At 35.0% G+C, this 18,501-nt stretch overlaps 3 protein-coding genes and 1 pseudogene across 4 annotated transcripts; 2 read left to right on the top strand and 2 right to left on the bottom strand.

The window, feature by feature from the left end:
- Positions 1-3: 3 nt before the first annotated feature.
- LOC106352961 (eukaryotic initiation factor 4A-III homolog) lies at positions 4-2,662 on the top strand. The gene is made up of 7 exons (XM_048744507.1): positions 4-395; positions 466-787; positions 990-1,097; positions 1,202-1,321; positions 1,759-1,926; positions 2,021-2,107; positions 2,226-2,662. The coding sequence occupies exons 1-7, from the start codon at positions 88-90 to the stop codon at positions 2,337-2,339; spliced, it is 1,227 nt and encodes a 408-aa protein (XP_048600464.1). The 5' UTR covers positions 4-87; the 3' UTR covers positions 2,340-2,662.
- Positions 2,663-3,071: 409 nt separating this feature from the next.
- BNAC01G33080D (large ribosomal RNA subunit accumulation protein YCED homolog 2, chloroplastic) lies at positions 3,072-4,556 on the top strand. Its single transcript, XM_013792617.3, has 7 exons — positions 3,072-3,307; positions 3,387-3,578; positions 3,699-3,788; positions 3,882-3,971; positions 4,054-4,134; positions 4,214-4,259; positions 4,349-4,556. Exons 1-7 carry the CDS (start codon positions 3,173-3,175, stop codon positions 4,420-4,422), a joined length of 708 nt encoding a protein of 235 aa, XP_013648071.1. The 5' UTR covers positions 3,072-3,172; the 3' UTR covers positions 4,423-4,556.
- Positions 4,557-5,130: 574 nt separating this feature from the next.
- Positions 5,131-8,144, bottom strand: LOC106352962 (delta(24)-sterol reductase). Of its 2 annotated transcripts, XM_048744506.1 has the most exons (4): positions 7,940-8,144; positions 7,106-7,422; positions 6,159-7,072; positions 5,131-5,734 (listed from the first exon to the last, which is right to left on the bottom strand). In XM_048744506.1, exons 1-4 carry the CDS (start codon positions 8,068-8,070, stop codon positions 5,291-5,293), a joined length of 1,806 nt encoding a protein of 601 aa, XP_048600463.1. In that variant the 5' UTR covers positions 8,071-8,144; the 3' UTR covers positions 5,131-5,290. The 2 variants fall into 2 exon arrangements, with proteins under 2 accessions (XP_048600463.1, XP_013648070.3); XM_013792616.3 differs by having other exon boundaries at positions 6,159-7,422.
- A 4,719-nt stretch (positions 8,145-12,863) lies between these two features.
- On the bottom strand, positions 12,864-16,650 carry LOC106352963 (annotated as a pseudogene).
- Positions 16,651-18,501: the final 1,851 nt, after the last annotated feature.

The following is an 18,501-nucleotide window of genomic DNA, read 5'->3' as shown; positions in this document are numbered from 1 at the left end:
TTATCTCAGACAGCTCATCCTCAAGAGAGAGAGAGAGAGCTTTCACGATCGAAAACCCTAGGAGAGAGAAAAATTAGTTAGACAGCAATGGCGGAAGCGAATCCTGGCCGTGGAGGAGGAAGGAGAGGCGGCGGACCAATGGACGACGACAAATTAGTCTTCGAAACAACCGAAGGGATCGAGCCCATCACCAATTTTAACGACATGGGGATCAAGGAAGACGTACTCCGCGGCGTCTACGAGTACGGATTCGAGAAGCCATCCGCGATTCAGCAGAGAGCGGTCATGCCGATCCTCCAGGGCCGCGATGTAATCGCTCAGGCTCAGTCCGGTACCGGAAAAACCTCCATGATTGCTCTCTCCGTCTGCCAAATCGTCGACACTTCGTCTAGAGAGTATGGTTTGAAGAAACCCTAATTTCAATTTTTCACCTTTAATGATTGTTGATGTTTGTTTCGGTTGCAGAGTTCAGGCGTTGATATTGTCTCCGACGAGAGAGCTGGCTTCGCAGACGGAGAAGACTATTCAAGCTATTGGGTTGCACGCTAATATTCAGGCGCATGCGTGTATTGGTGGGAAGAGCGTTGGAGAGGATATCAGGAAGCTGGAGAATGGTGTCCATGTTGTGTCTGGGACGCCTGGGCGTGTATGTGATATGATTAAGAGGAGGAGTCTGCGTACCAGAGCTATTAAGCTTTTGATTCTTGATGAATCTGATGAGATGCTGAGCAGGGGGTTTAAGGACCAGATATATGATGTTTACAGATATCTTCCGCCTGATCTTCAGGTGAAATTTCACTGCCTCGAACATTTTTTGTTGCCTAACTCCTAGTTTATTGACTGTTATTGGATTTGCTTAATTTGTTAGAGAACATTTTTAAGTAGCTTGGTTGATACATGTGAGAATTTGGTAGCTATTAACTGTAGAATAACAAGCTAAATTTTCATTATGTGACATCTCTCTTAACTTTTTTTTCTTATGTGAATAGGTTTGTTTGGTTTCTGCAACTCTTCCTCACGAGATTTTGGAGATGACATCAAAGTTTATGACGGAGCCAGTGAAGATACTTGTGAAGCGTGATGAGTTGACTCTTGAAGTATGTTTTTTTCTTCTGCGTCTGTATGCTTGTTGATTTTTAATGTTACGCTAGGGTCACACTCGTAGGCTTTCATTGGCTAACTTTCCTGTTTACCTTTTCAGGGCATTAAACAATTTTTCGTTGCTGTTGAGAAGGAGGAATGGAAATTTGATACGCTCTGTGATCTTTATGACACGCTTACTATCACTCAAGCTGTTATCTTCTGCAACACTAAACGAAAGGTAATCCTGGTGCCCATCTTAACTTTAGTATATGTATTTTATTTGTATTGTTTTAGGGATCTTTTTTTTTTTTTTTTGTCAGCATTTGTTTTAGGGATCAGGTGTCTCATTTTGTTAGCTTTAGGTTTCTAGCACTGCTATCTTAACTTGATTTCGAAGCTTGTAACGTCCTTGAAATTTGTACTCTTTTGTGACTATATGTAGTTGTTTACTCTTAAAAGGAGTTAGAAAAAGACGACTCCACTTCTCTACTTTTCTTACAATATGTACTCACCTGCAGATTTTTAGTCAATTGCATTGGCTTCTAAATTTATTCTGTGATATTATACAATCCTGTTACTTTCTAATTTTGCTTTCAATGTTTTTGGTAACTTGGGTTTTGAGACACATTTTTTTTTTCAATGTCTCGCTCAAGTCTAGCTCTGCGTTTGTTATAGGTGGATTGGCTAAGTGAGAAAATGAGGACTAACAACTTCACAGTCTCATCAATGCACGGTGACATGCCTCAGAAGGAAAGAGACGAAATCATGAATCAGTTCCGGTCAGGCGACAGTCGTGTTTTGATCACGACAGATGTATGGGCACGTGGGATTGATGTGCAGCAAGTAAGTCATTATAACTTATTCGCTATATAATGCAGGAAAAAATGTTTAGATTATGGTAGAGGTTTGAATTGACATGAGGAATTTTCTCTATCAGGTTTCTCTCGTCATCAATTATGATCTCCCCAACAACCGTGAGCTCTACATCCATCGTATTGGACGATCTGGTCGTTTCGGGCGCAAGGTAACTGATTTATTATAAACTCTGCATTATTTCTAGTTGATTATTCTGTCAAGGTGTGAACTCAACACAGAATACTGCATAATACCGCTGTCAACTACCCTTATGATCATCATTGTAGGGTGTTGCGATCAACTTTGTTAAAAGCGATGACATCAAGATCCTCAGGGACATTGAGCAGTACTACAGTACCCAGATTGACGAGATGCCAATGAATGTAGCTGATCTTATCTAAAAGACCTTGCCTGAGAATTTTTTTTTTGTGATGGTCCTTTTTTGAGATTTCAGTGGGAAGCGTCTGAATAATAAAGTATTATATTGTTCAGAGCTTGTGTAAGATTATTGCTCTACCTTTTTGATGTTTCTTTGTGTTCGTTTGAACACTTAAACTCATCTGTGGTAGATCTTCAATGTCTTGTGAAGCGATTTCGGTTAAGAGTTGGGTCTTCTTTTCTTCGTAATTGGTTTTGACTGTGGCTCAAATCTCTCAACTACCATCGTTACTTGTAAGACTATGTTCAAGAGTTGAAATGGTTCAGTGTTTTTGTTTAAATCAAATATTATATGTTTTTGCAAAAACATGCAGTTTACACAATCAGCTTTGATAAGCTGAATATGAGCCATCGTTGCAATTAATAAAGGCGATCATATACACACACCAAAGAGATTATTTGTCACACTAGTCCGACTAGAATGAAATCGTAAAGCATAGGCTTATTTGTTACTGAAATTTCGATTCTCTGTAATAAGCAAAAGGAAAGTTTAGTAATCAAAAAGTGACCACCACAAATAAATCAAAACGCTAAGAAAAGCGTCCAAAATACTCTAATCAGATTGCTTTATATGAACTTTGTATTCCAACGTTTTTTTTTTTTTTTTTTTTTTTTTTGAACGATCCAACGTTTTTTTTAATATGTAAATTTGTTTATGAGAAAGTTACACGTCAAGCGCCCAAAAAAGATGTGGTGGTGAGAGTGTTATATATATAGTGGATAAGGTTTGGTGACATGTTGCATGGTTTCAGACCACCAGAGAGCTTCCGTCTGGAGAATCATCATATCATAATCCATGGCCGAATCATCCTCTCTACGTTGTTTGGTCACACCAAATCTCCTGAATACTAAGAAGAAAGTATCTCAACGCCCTCATCTACTTCCGGTTTATTCTCTCTCAAGGAAACAAGAACCTTCTTCTTCTTCTTCGGTACAGTATATATATATTCTTTTCGTTTTGATGCTCATTTTAGTTATTCATACCCAATGCCTTCAACTAACACATGCAGGCAGCAATCAATGGAGGAGGGAACTCAAGAACAGTGAAGCGTCTGATAACTTTATCTCCTTCTGAAGGAAAATGGAACGGTAGCTGGAACACTCACTACAATGTTTCCCTCCGTGATCTTCACCTCCAAGATCTTGTTGAAGATGATGGCCCTACTAATCCCCGTGTAGCCGTTGATCTCTCCGTCCAAAGGGTATCTTTATGAATGTGTTACATTGACAAGTGTTTAAGCATTAGAGCTTGCATGACTCTCTCTTGTCTCTTACCCAAACCAAAATCATTTTAGGTTTTGATAGTGTTGTTTCTTGTATAGCACGCAAGCATGGGACTCTCAGTAGATGGAAGAATCATAACGTCTTTCTCAAGAAAGTGCAGCATTTGCTCCTCTGCTTATCCTCGACTGGTATATATATATATAACGGTTTGATTCTTAAAAAAAAAGTGAAGCCATCTGAGCAAGAAAACATCTGTTTTTTGATGAAATGTCTGTGACCAGATTGATACAACCTTCACTGTTTGGATCTTGCCATCAAGTAGGGAGAATCTAGCTTCAACACTTCCCGATATTGGTGGTGATGACCCTTCTGTAAGCTCACTTGAAACATCATAAGCTCTTTTACTGCATTTCAACACAGAATGAAATGAGTAAAGTCTTTGTTTCGGTGTAGGTTATATATGTGAGACCTGGATATGAAGCTAATCTTGATTCCCTTGTACAAGACACTATCAGGCTCACAACTTATGCTAAAGTAAGAGGATTCAGCTACAACTATAGTGAACTTTCATAATGTACATAAGCTCAACTGACAAAAATAAAACTGACTATAGGATATATGCTCGGATTCCTGCGAAAAATCGGAACCTACACTGCATTGTAAGTAACATTTGTGTTTGTTTTGTTTCTTAATTCTTCATAAGGGATTTTGATTAAGGAGGTTTGGTTTTGTATATTTCTTTTTGCAGATGTTGGAGAGACAAATACAGCTTCTGTTCATAAAAGATGGTCAAGACTACTTGAGCTTAAGAGGAAGAATTAGAAACCTTTAGATCTCTGAATCTTGTTTACCAGTTTGTTTTTCAAAGTCTCATAAAGATTTTGAAACTGTTCATATTCAAACATATACCAAAGTCCAAAGTATAATAAATGAAGCAAAAAATGTCATTGTGTTTATTGATAGATGGTATTACGCTTCTGCTTTGTGCAAATGAGTAACTAAAGATTAAAACTGTGACCTCCAAGATTCATAAAAGATACAGACAAGAAGTGCTGAGTTTAGTTTCTCAGACCCTATATATGTTGCAGTTGCTTCCTCAGGTTTCCAAGAGGCCCATATCCTTAATCCTTCTCATCACTGCCACATCATGATCTCACTTGCTGGCTCACACCTTCTTCAAACACATAAGAGAAAACCGGTAACTAAGAAAGTGGATGCACAAGATTAAGTAAAGAAGCTCTGATGAGTTCATAAGAAAGCACCCGTTGCAGCCAAATGTGACAACAGTCCTGAAAATCCCATCAAGTCTCAGTGTCTTCTTGTTTATGATATCATCCTAAACTTGAACCGTGTGCCGTCTGGATAATCCTTGGCATCATCTGTCACTCTTAGTCCCACTGCAGAAGCTCTCGGTTTAGAGACCTCAATGTGACATCTTTCCCGGTTCACTCTAACCATAACCAAATTAAGTGACAAATTCATATGAAACGTGGCTCATCTCTAACAAAGTTGTCATAAGCAAAATCCAAATCTCAAAATCTAACATTTATTCAAACCATAAGTCCAAACAACCAACAACGAAAGTCATCATCAAGACACTAAACTGAAAACAGACAAATTGCAAAAGAAACGACACACTACAACAACCCATAACAAAATCTCCACCTCTCTCAAACTTCATTTTCATTACTTAATCTGCTTCAGCATAAGCTGTTTCAAGATGAGCTTGCTCTGCTTCTCTAACTTCTTTCTCAGTCTTCCTTCCTTTCTTAGACTTGTAGTAAACACTCATGAACGTTCCGACAGCTCTGTACTTCTTGCGGCAATGCTCGTACAAGTCACCATCAAACATCCTCCAGAAACTCTTCTCATCGAGCTCAGAGACTGCATACTGAGGCTGGAACCCATGGTTCCCAATCAGCCACTTCTCCATCTTACGCACAGCTTCTGAACCATCAAACTCTTCACCTCTTAGGACAGGACCCGGCGCGTAGTAGACTCCAACGTCAGTGTACATCTGAGCATCATCCGTGTCTCCTTGTCTCTTCTCATACTCAAACCCTGGTTCAGGGTAAATCTGTTGTTTGATTGGTGCCTTGTAGAGTTTGTGTGGGCAAAGCCAAATGGGATACACCTGAAAAGGATACAACCGTGGCGAATATATATTTATGTTTTTATAAATCTGATTTCTAAACATATAATCTAAAATATAAAAGATAAACATAGTTATGGATTTTTTTTGTTTAAAATCGAATAAACCGAAAACCGATAGTATATAAACCGGACCAAACCAAATTAGATGTCGTTCTAACCCGGCAATTAATTTTAATAAACCGAAAAAACCGAACCGTACCCAAATTGTTTATCTATAGCTTTTACTTATCTCCATTTTTGGTATAAAACCGAATAAACCAAAAACCAATAGGATATAAATCGAACCAAACCAAATTAGATACGGTTCTAGTTTGGCAGTTAATTTTTATAAACCGAAATACCAAAAGAAACGAAATAAAAACAACCGAAACGGAGAAACTTTAAGATATAGCTTTTAAGGTTACCTCCATTTCGTTGTGGACCCATTCAAGAGCATCACCGACCTTGTAAAGAGGAACAAGCATGTCCTGAATAACATGCATATCATGGTAATAGTTCCTAATAGCTTCACCTTGAGTAGCCTTGAGAAGAGACACCTTTGGAGGCATCAACCAACCAAGGAGAAACCTAAACCAAAACTGATCACCAAAAGGAAGGATAAGCTTCCCTTCCCAGTACAAACACCTCGTGTGCCTGTGATAGTACTCACGCGTTGGGATGTACTCAACAAACTGCCCCTTCTTCAACGCGGTCTGCGCGTGTTGGTAGAACCACGGCTTGAACCACCATCCCACATTGTTGATCTTGTTCCCTTTCTTCTTGGCTTCTGCCTTAGACGCGTATGTCCCAACCATCATCACACCTTCTGTCGGATTATAAACCATGCCTTCGACAAAGTCAGGGATCTTTGACTCGTCTCCATCTTTGGGCGCGAAAGAGTCCATGTAGCCTTGTGCTAAGGCCTGAAGATCTCCCTTGACCGGTATGTAAGTGAGCCTCATGTACTCCTTAACCGGTATAAGCCTGATCTCAGCAGCAACAAGGAGTCCAAGAGTTCCTTGCGACCAAGGGATCGCGTAGAAAAGATCTGAATACTCATTATCTCTAGTGGCACGTACAAGCTCCCCACCAGCTAGGACAATCTCGTAAGCCTCAACAGTGTCTGCAAAGAGACCGTAGAGGTGAGAGCTTCCTTCAATACCGTATCCGTTAATGAGTCCACCAACGGTGAGATCGTCCAGCTCAGCGACGACAGCCAGAGAGAGGTTCATGGGGACGGTGGCGCGAGAGATCTGTCCCATGTTGACAAGAGGCTCGACTCTAGCGATCATCTTCTCCTTGTTGATCTCTAGGATGTTGCGGAACTCCCCCAGGTCGACCTCGAAGTGGCGAGCTCTCTTGTAGTCGACGTTCCTCATCCCCACGGCGATCCAGGGCTTGCGTGCGGTGCAGACGAGCCCGTCCTTGGCTGCGTTCCTCTGCTTGAGGCGTTTGATGACTTTCAGGACGTTCTCGTCGTGTTCCTTGCGGCGCTGCTCGTAGGATTTGGACTCTGAGTACATGTCGCCGAGGTAGATGAGGAAGTAGAGTGTGGCTGAGATTGGGAGGACGACGAATATGACGATGATCCATCTGAACTTGACGAAGTAATCGACCCATGTCTTCTTCCTCTTTGGCCTCACAAGCGGTGCCTTAAGATCCGCCATTACTTTGAGATTCCTCTCCTTACTGCATCAAACACACAAGAAACAAAAAAAACAAGTCCTTGTAAACATTATAGTGACTGTAATCTACTCAACAGACAAAGAGACATGCAGTTTATGTTCTGTAATTATTTTTTTCTAAATACCTGGAGGTTCGGGTCGAAACCCTTTAATCCCCAGACCCGAAACCACAACATGTAAATTAGTTTTGTCCTAGCGTTAACTTCAACTAGGACCTCTGGTATAATGGCCAGGGTCATTACCAGGTAAGACCTCTAATTATGTTCTATAAATTAGTTTCAGTTTTGGTTTTAAGTCTTTAGATCTGAACATCTAGACTTCCTACAAAGCCAATCAATGTCTATTTTCTACCACCAAAAGATATAAAAATGGTGAGCAGGTTCTGCAACTTTGTTTGAAGTTTGAAGACAGAGGAATCAAAACCGACATGGTTCACTTGTGGTATGTAGCAACTATCAACAAAGTTAGAGAGATCTAAGAAACTAAAAGATAAACCAGTGACTGAGAGGGGAAGAGATTACCTTAAGAATCCGAAGGAGATACAGAAGTGAAAGTGTATGAATGGTGAGAAGGGATTGTCTTTATAAAATAAAAAAAATGTGAGGAGCATGATTCTCTTGTATTTATTGAACAAAACAAGGTGATTTCCCATTATTTTATTAAAATGTTTAATATTTTCCCGAAAATAGATAGAATGCAATTAATTAGTATCTAAATTATGCCAATGTGCCAATATCTAAAGTTAAGCAAAAGTCTTTGACTTTTGTATTTTTTCTGGTAATTATGTTTTGATGGGATGATGTAATTGGTTTTTGATTTATTAGCACAAAATCTATCATAAATATAACAACACCAAAAATAAATGAAAAGATATTTTGATAAAATATACTCAGATATAGTTCTATTTTAGTTTAATTAGTTCAGTTTATTTTGTGTAATGTTAATTTTAAATATGCAAGTCTAAATCTTACAAAAATTATAATTCTAATTGATAAAAAAAAACTTAACCAAAATGGCTAATTTTTTTTTAAAAAAATTATACTATAAATCAGAACTATTAACCAATCCAAAACCATATTATATTTTTGATAATTTCGTTGACTCTTTTTCTAAATTTCAGTTTAACATACTGATTAAGCTATGTTTCATTTTAGTTTTTTTTTAATTGTGTTGGATATTTAGTGGATATGAATTTAAATTAACGTTTCAAAATAATAAACATCTTATAGTAAAAACGACAATCAACCAAAAAGGCAAAAACTGAATATACTTTATTTACAAGGACAATTTCATTATAGGCCATGAGTATTTATTTCTTTATTTTTATATACAAATAGGAAAATATTCAACAATTCTTTTGTAAAGGTAAACATAACATATTTTTTAGTCTTATCCTCAAATTAAAGAAGAAAAAAAGAGAAGGAACTCCAGGTCTTGCAAAATCTCATAAAAGATTTTTAAAAGTGCCACTGCCAACCATAAACACTCACGTTTAAAAACCCAAGCCATATTGATAATGCAAAACAACTATAGGGAAATGTTGGACTTTGACGTCCGTTAAATTTGATTCACTCTTTGACAAGTTATGTTTCCTCGTATTTTGAATGCAAATATACTAATAAACAATTTTAGAAAATGAAATTTGGTTCGTTGGTCGGTCATAATCATGGAAACACCAAACCATTTTTGTTCTTTTTCCAATAATTGAAATTTCTTATCTCCAAATATTGGTATATTGCATAACGTACAAGGAAATGGGGATACCGATGTTTACATAATAGACACTTTTTGTTATGACAGCCCGAAATTTTGTATTTATACAATATACTAGGTGTTTTCCTGGATATGGTGCGGTAATAATTTTTTTAAATCTAATATATATTTAAAATTAAATTTTATTAAATATTATATATTTTACTATTTTCTTACTAATATTTAATATAGATTTGATATATATTAAATCAATTTGCATAAAACTAATAAAAATGATATAAAATTGTATAATTATCAAAAATTTACCCTAAACAATATTTATAAAATTTGTAGATATATAAAAAACTAATGATTTTACGATTAGATATTTAAATTTTTAAGAAATTGTAGAAAATTTTGAAATCTTTAGTAATACAAATTGTAAAATTAAAAAAAATAATAACAGTTCGAAATTTAAAATGTTATATATAAATATATTTATTTTATAGATGATGTAAGCCCTATTACCATATTTAAAAAAAGTTTACCAAAAAGAAATATCAATATTAAATGTAATATATGAATTATTATTGTATTCTAGTAAGTTTGCCAAAAATATAAATCAACATTAAATGAAATTATTCATGTCAAATTTTTTTGGAAGCCATGTCATATTTGTTTTGTGAAATTAATTGTAAAAAAGATATGTGGCAAAATCATTTCGCAAATATAGTTTAGGGATATCCAATACATGACATTACTATTTGATCCAGTGCAACAATACGTGCCCCCATGATCAACAAAAAAATGTCATTGTCAATTTAATTCTGTACTAGATTAATATTCGGTCTTTCGCGGAATAAACATTATATATATATATATATATTATTTTATTTATTATATGTTATTACATATTATGAAATAATAAATATATATTGAATAATTAAAAGTCAGTAACTATTACATATATAATTAAATTGGTACGAACATATAAATCTATTTTATTAATCCAAACAATTTTTTTAAAAATTTTGATAGGATATGTAATTAAATTTATATGATATTAACATACATAGTATATTTTTAATATTAATGTCTATTAAATTCTACTCATATATTTTTTTTATCATGTGCATCTTTAATAGCAAAAACTTTAAATTACTGATAACAAAATTTTCTTTGTGGGATTAATAATTTTAATAATTTATAATTTAAAAACAATTATCAATGTTAGTTCAAAACTTTTATCAAAAAAAATTATTCAAAGTAAATTTTAAAATTAAAATATTTATTTATTCAATATGGTTTATAGTTTAATTTAGAATGATATATATACATATATATTTTAAATCTTAATGATTAATTAAATTAGACTTTTATTTATATGATTTTGTAATCATTTGTATTTTGTCATAACAAAAAATTTAAACAATGGATCGCAAAATTTGAATGTGAGACTTTTAACAGTTTTAGTAATTTATAGTAGTTTTTTAAAATTCAAAATATAACATATACAGAAAAATCTAAATTTTTATAATATGGTTATTGTGATTTTCTTAAATTATTTTAATAGTTTAAAATTAAACAAATTTGATAGAAGATACATTATTTTTTTATTAGAACTTTATTATTCAAAATCATTAATTGTCATATATACTTTAGCCACATTAGGAAATTCCGTAATCTTTATTTAAAGAAATAATAAATGACATTAATAATGAATTTATAGTTAGTTTAATAAAAAATTTATTATATAATTAGATGGACCAACATATTTCTCTAATTATTTTAATAATCATTATAGTGATGACACGTGACTATAAAAAGAAGTCGTAATGTTTCACGAATAATATATAGGGGATATTAAATTTACGTGGTAGTTCCATTAACTAGACAAAGGTCAGAATAACCAGTAGCCCAAGTAACGGGAGCGCATAGTGAATAAACACTGTCTTCAAAGGATCATTCCTCCTTTCAATCTCGTAGTTTCAATATATGAAAAGAAAGTATTATAATTTACTAAAGATCTTACGTTTTTATATTACAGAAATATTGTAGTAAAGTGAGTGTGATTAAAAATAATAAAATGAGAAGGAAGAAGACAAAAGAGAACGGAGAAACCGAAGAGAGGTCGGTGAAAACAAACAAGCACTGTCCACCACATGTCATGACGTGTGATCTCAACGCCTTCACGTGATGTTAATGTTACTTCCTCATTTCTTTTTGGTAATATAATCTTCTTTTGTATTTACCCAAAATAATATTCCCTCTTGTTAAGAAAATTACTTTTTACCTATATCATTAAAATTATAAAATAAAAATTATTCGACCAATTACAAAATAGAACTATTAAATTTGATTGGCTACACAGTTTTTGATAAACTTAAAATACCTAAAGATAAAAATATCTTATATATTGAAACATAAAAATGATTCTAAACATCTTACCTTTCAGAATAGACGGAGATAGAGGACTAATAATAATTCTCCTCTGTAATTTTTCTCACTTATTTAATCACTTTCTTTATCATTGATTACTGTTTAATTTACTGACACTAAGCTTTTATTTAATGCACCCACGATTACTGTTTAGTTTACTGACACTAAGTTATTTTACGTATTTCTTTGATTGCATTTATCCTTCTAAGCGTAGATCTAATCGTGCTATTAAGTAATACACTTAAACACGATTATGATTTTATACTGTAAGTTTTGTGTTTTGGTTTGTTTAAACATTATATAACCATGATTCTAGCAGTAACAATATCAATCATTCCAGCAACAGATCTTTTTTAGTTTTTGTGGCTTTTCATAAGAGACGGTCTTATGTTACTACTTATCCAGTGTTAATGACCATGACCTACTCAGTGTGGGAAATTTTTTTGCGCCTATGGCTTGGTTTGGCTTTACACCTGATAAATCAACATAGTCCAGTCTGATTATCCAGCATGTATGGCAGTAATAAAATTGTTATTTACAAGTTTGTGTTTGCATTTTCAATTTTAGAATATCACAAATTGTTAACCGCAAACGCCAGGAAAAATAAGAGAAGCAATCATAGATATTAGCTATATATATATATAGTGTACCACGTTCTTTCCGTTCGTTTGCGGGTTGTAAAATGCTATTTGAAACACAATAAAAGCAAGCAATTTTCAAGCTTCGGTATCTTGAAATAGTAAGAAGTTGAGAGAGGTGATAAGAAGATTGGGAAGAAATGAGTCCTTACAGAGGTTAGCTATTTGAGAGCCATGAAGAACTTAAAAAAAGCCAATAAACAATTCAAAAAAGGAAGAAGAAAGGAGATAGAAAACAAAATGTACCTTGTTTAGACTTTTGCTCCTCCAGAAAAGCACATCCATGGCAGAGTATATTACAGGTGTTGTATCTGAAAAATGGACAAAACTAAACTGAGCATCATTCAGGGGCAGATCTAGAAACGTTTTTAAATGGGGGCAAAACATTAAAAGCAGCAAAAAAAATTTTTTGATGGGGACACATTTTCAGTTTTCTTCAGTAAACTAACATTGTTTAGTTAAATTAATTTATCCTACTTTATGGAAAAAAAAAATCAGTAGGGGACACGTGACCCCATACCGTTGTGAGTACGTCTGCCCCTGGCATCATTATCCCTACTTCCAATATGAAACTCCTACCAACAAGTTCCCAGTAGAACGCTTTTCTCAAAGCCTACAAGCTGGTAACTGATAATAGCAAGCGTCATTGTGCTACGTGTTATAGTAAACAGAATCGTCGCCTTGCAGAAAAGATAAATTTTATTTGAATGGAAAATAATTTTACTATAAAAACCACCGGTATACACGTTGATTCATAGTTGTAGGAGATTGGGTGAACTATATCCTATTAAAACTTTCCGCCGCCAATAAGTGCCCTCTTCTAGTGCATACAACGGCATTAGAATGTAAACACAAAACTGAGACCTCGTTATAAGCCATCTCTAAGGACGAGAAGATAAAATTAACCAACCTGCCATTAAGAGGCGTTGGTCAGTCAATCAACAATGGAACACTAATACATGCAAACAGCAGAGCTGGAAATATTTGGACCGGACTATGAGATATTAAATAGAATAGAGACTCCACCAGCATTGAGTAAATCGCACAATCTTTTACAAAACACCACATTCTTTTCTAGGTTCCTCAGTCACAGAAACGTTGGTTCTTCATTTTCAACTTCCATTAATAGTTTTATCTAACTGACAATGACAACTCTTTTTTTGAGTATCATTATTAATAGGAAAGACCAAAAAGGAAACTATGCCAGCAAAAATCCAAGGAAAAACGGTAGCGTGGTTCCAGAAATGATTGCAAGACTGCTTCTCAACTATATTATCTACTCAAATGAATTCAACTGATATTTGACAGCAATAGACAGAACGTACTAAATTTCCATTTCTAGGTTGAGATAATTACTTCGGCAAAAGAAGTCGCTAGTGATCCACACAACACCATGTCACGGGTTGAAGATACTTGAGCTGGCCATATTGATAGAAACGAGCACCAATAGAGAAGTAATTACACCGAACCACAACAATGCTAACCCTGAAATTAGGAAGTTTAATAGTTTTAGACCAAGCAACAATAGAAGCAAAATAGTTATACGACAGTCTCGATATACCTCCATCATCAGCAGAACGTCTATCAGAATTCACATTTTTCACTTCCAAACCTGAAATGCGCCCATTGCCAGAATCTTCCGGTTGAGATTTTGAATTCTCTCCAGTCTTTGAAGGTACCGGTGACATGCTGGATTCATCTTCATAACGTTTGCTCCCAGCCTCTGATGAAACTATACCTTGAAAGTCCTCGCTGAAAATTAATGCAGACAGCACATTCATAAACAACTCTTTGACTAAGATTATCAGAAGGAATCTTGTCATTCTGCACGAATGAGCTAGGTTCTTCGGAATCAAGACATTTCATCATCGGATGCATATGCAATAGTGGCTTTTGCATTGCGTTTCTCATCTTCTTCATCCTCCACATATGCTTTGTATGTAAGCCGCAATAGTAACTCTCCAGCAGATCCCTTTCCAAACAAACTCCAACCGTCTCGTAAAACAACTACTCAGTCTTTAGGAACCGTATCTGGCAGTGATCCAAGGTCAACCTGGATGTACTATTAAGTAATAAGGTTACCGGACAGAATATATCATATTCAGGATTCAGCACCGTTTCCTGGTGTTTAATGCAGAGAAGACTAATAGGTGAACAACCAATCAGTCGCCTGATAACAATTTATTAGAGCAGAGGCTGACTACTAAAGCTACAGCATCAATAAATATATGTGCTGTCAGATTTTTGTGTAGGGATATGTGAATTAGTTGCATAAAAGCTGGAAATTGGAATTATGTCAAGAATAGCTAAGTGAATCAAGTTGCCCTTTGTATACTGACAAGAAGATCAACAAACGATAATATGTATAACCTGAGCTATGAGACGCAAACTTTTGAAAAGAGGTGTGACATGCTCGCATAATTCCACGTATTACTTATACACAAGGCATTGTCACTGCAGCAACTGATTATTTTTCTTACTCATTCAGTTACAGAGTCTTTACATCATAAACTAAAAGCTAGCTGCAATCTTGTCAGCATTAGTGCTAGTTCTCAGAGTAATAAGATGAAACTGGGTTCTTCTATTATGTAATTTATGTTGATATTAAGCACTAAGCAGAGTTATAGAGAAGGAGACACTTAAAACATGAAAAAGCTTGAGAATGAAGTAGGCGATCATCATCTTGACAAGTCATTTGCTATAACATATCAAGCTTGTCTTATGCAGATTACAAACAAGAAAAAACGAAAAAAAGAAAGAAAGATGATTTACCTGTCCGGTACCAATAGCCATATCAGCGAATCCCAGACAGTCGTTGACTTCAATTTGTAATACTTGCTCTCTAGGATTTGAAACAAGGAATTGGAAATCCTGATAATATATAATACAGAAACATTCTATTAAATTTTGGCAATTTGACAAGAACTAATTCACCACAGAGATAGGCCATTGAGATATTTTAAGCAGTTCACCTGATTCCAGATTGGCTGACCAGGAGCCCCAATACTGTTTTGACTGTTCTTCTTACTCCGGATAACTTGATCACCCATTCGTAAAATAACATATGGATCCGTTCTACCTGTTATCAATTATCCAACAAAATGTGCTGAATGAAGGAAAAAGTAAAGTGATGAAGACTTCAGTACATGTGATGAATGCATACAGATAGCTGGTTTTTATTTCTCAACGAATTCAAATGGACTTGTGGGTATATATAGACCCTAAAACAACACAGAGTGTCAGAAAATAATGAATTAAAGAAGGAAGATGTGGAAGGAGTATAATTTACCAGAGAACATGTATGGAAGTTTCTGGGCATTTACAAGAGTAACAGACAGCTCTCCAACAAAATCTCCAGATTTTAGGTCCTCTGAAATAGGTCCAACAGCTTTTCCTTTTCCTTTCTGGAAATCCAGGACAATTTTTCTTTGGGCGGACAAATAATCGAGGCAAATCTTCTGTCAGTAGTTTGGTCAAGAACCTAGAAGAGATGAAGCCGAGAAAAGAGGCAAGCAACTGATATATATCAAAACATCGAAGAGGGTAAACAACCAACAGAGAGAAAAAGCTAAAACGAATACCAGCATATGCTCGAAATTATACAGAATTGCAACTTAAAGTTTATGTCCCCAAAATTCACAGAAGAAAAGGAAAACAAAAAAACATATGCTTAATTCTACAACTGTATACCTCATCTGAACAGGGAACCACTTTTTATGTACGAAGCACTTAAGCAAATGCAGTATTGAACTCTTTGTTGAAAATAAAAAACAGCTAAGTTTAGCAAACAAGATGCATGGAGACAGCCATAATAAGACTTGCATTGATAGAACAGGAATTCCTGATATTATCATCCCGAAGCATTCATGCAAAATGAAGAAAACGATATGAGCAATTACTCTTGCACTTCCTTTTCAATTAAATGGGATGTGTCTTCCACATTATTAAGCAATAGTTAGTAGCATAACCACTGCATATTTTACAACTCAAAAAATTCACGAAACAAAAGATAGTGTATCCACTCTTTAATAAGATATATATGAAAAGATGTGGCATAATTAAATGGGATACGAGAAAGCAACAGAAGATCATGACTAACACATACCCATTAGATTAAACAATCGGAATGGTGCCAGCTCAAATTTGATCTTTGGAAGTGATATAAAAGCCCATGACGCTGCTCCAACCCAAGGAGCTGTAGGTTTCGGGTCTTCTCTGAAGCTAGTGAAGCTGCTTCGTTCAGATTTTTGTTCGCCTTCGAATTCATTAGAAAGCCGATCAGCTACGAGACCTGTTGCAACCTTCTTCGAGCTCGCATTAGTCACATGAACTCTAGTCTTCCACCTCGAGAATCCATCGGAGAAGACAATCAGGCCGTGCGCATTGGAGCAACAAGGACAGAAGAGGCGACGCGAGACGTTAGCGTGAGATACGAAATCGAAAGTAGAAGATTGTGGAATCATTTAATCAAATCGTATTTTCACCGGAAGCTCCACGCAGGAGAATCTAATCGTATTAATATCATTTATGTGAGCTTTAATATATATACAAGATTTTGCAGTTTTATAGGAAAAACTTGTTTTAACAGAAAAATTCGCTTTTGAGGCAAAAAAAAGCATTTTGCAATATTGACAGGAAAACTTATTTTGTGGTTTTAGCACTAAACCTCGTTTTGGCGGGAAAATTTATTTACGGTTCTGACGGGAAAACTTGTTTTGTGGTTTTAGTGAGAAAACTTTTTCTTACAGTTTTTGGTCGGTAAATTTGTTTTTGTGGTCTTGGCGGAAAGACTCGTTTTGCAGTTTGCATAAAAACTCATCTTTCCGGTTTTGACGTGAAAACTTTTTTTTACGGTTTTGGCTGGAAATCTAGTTTTTGCATTTTTTGGCGGGAAAATTAATTTTACGGTTTTTGGCGGGAAATTTATTTTGTGGTTTTGGCGGGAAACCTCTTTTTCCAATTTTGACGGAAAAACTCGTTTTCGATTGTGGCGGAAACAATCGTTTTTACGGTTTTGGCGGGAAATTTTATTTTTACGGTTTTGGCGGAAAAACTCGTTTTTACGGTTTTGGCGGAAAAACTTATTTTCGGTTTCGGTAGAAAAACTCATTTTTTGGTTTCAGAGAAAAAAATCATTTTTACGGTTTTGGCGGAAAATGATTTTTTTTTTTATTTTGGTGGGAAAATTCGTTTTTGTTTCCGGGGAAAGAACATTTTTGCAAATTTTATATAATTTAATTAAAATTGTGAAAATATAATAATATAATTGAAAACACATGGGTACACCATTAGCCTTTTGTATTTACCGAACATAAATACGGGTTTTAAAATTTTTTTACCCATGGTTAACCCAATTAATTTTAGACAGGTAAAAACCCAACCCATTATTAGTGGGTTTGGGTAAACCTATGGGTGTCAAAATGGGTAAACCAACCCAAACCAAATCATATCCAAATAGTTTTAAGCTTATATGGGTTTGGGTCAGTCAATAACTCATTTAAGTTAGTGAGTTAATGGTTTTAATGGTTAACCCATGAACAATAATTTTATACCTTAAATGGTTGCTAAGTAAAAAATATTATTTTGGGGCTGAAAACAAAAAGAATACTTAGACTTTTGATAAATACAATTATATGGTTTTGGTGATAGAAACAATTTTATGTTTTTAGCAGGGAATATAATTTTGTGATTTTAGTGAGAAAACTATATTTAACATTTTGGCGGAAAAACAAGATTTTCTTTTTTAGCGGAAATACAATTCTACAGTTTCGGCGAGAAAACATAATATTACGGTTTTGGCCGGAAAATACAATATTGCGGTTTCGGCGGAAAACACGATTTTGCGGTTTCGGCGGGAAAACTCAATTTTACGGTTTTGACGGGAAAACTCAATTTTATGGTTTTAGCAGTAATTTCAGTTTTACGGTTTTCACGAGAAAATACGATTTAGTGGTTTAGGCGGGAAAATTTTTTTTTTCAGTTGTGACGGAAAACAAAATTTTTGCCGGGATAACTCAATTTTACGGTCTTTGGCGGGAAAACTCAATTTTACTGTTTTGACAGGAAAATCGATTTTTCAGGTTTGTCAAGAAAACTCAAGTTTACGCTTTGGCGGGAAACCTCAATTTTTCCGTTTTGGCAGGAAAATAGATTTTCCAGTTTTGGAGGTCCAGTTCTGGAGGAAAAACTCAATTTTACGGTTTTGGTGTAAAAACTCGACTTTGTGGGTTTGGCAGAAAAACTCAATTTTGTGGTTTTGGCCGGAAAACTCAATTTTGCGGTTTTGGCGGGAAAACTTATTTTTTCGGTTTTGG

Source organism: Brassica napus, chromosome C1 (assembly GCF_020379485.1).
Source record: "Brassica napus cultivar Da-Ae chromosome C1, Da-Ae, whole genome shotgun sequence".
Lineage (NCBI taxonomy): Eukaryota > Viridiplantae > Streptophyta > Magnoliopsida > Brassicales > Brassicaceae > Brassica > Brassica napus.
This window is presented reverse-complemented; position numbering and strand designations above follow the sequence as displayed.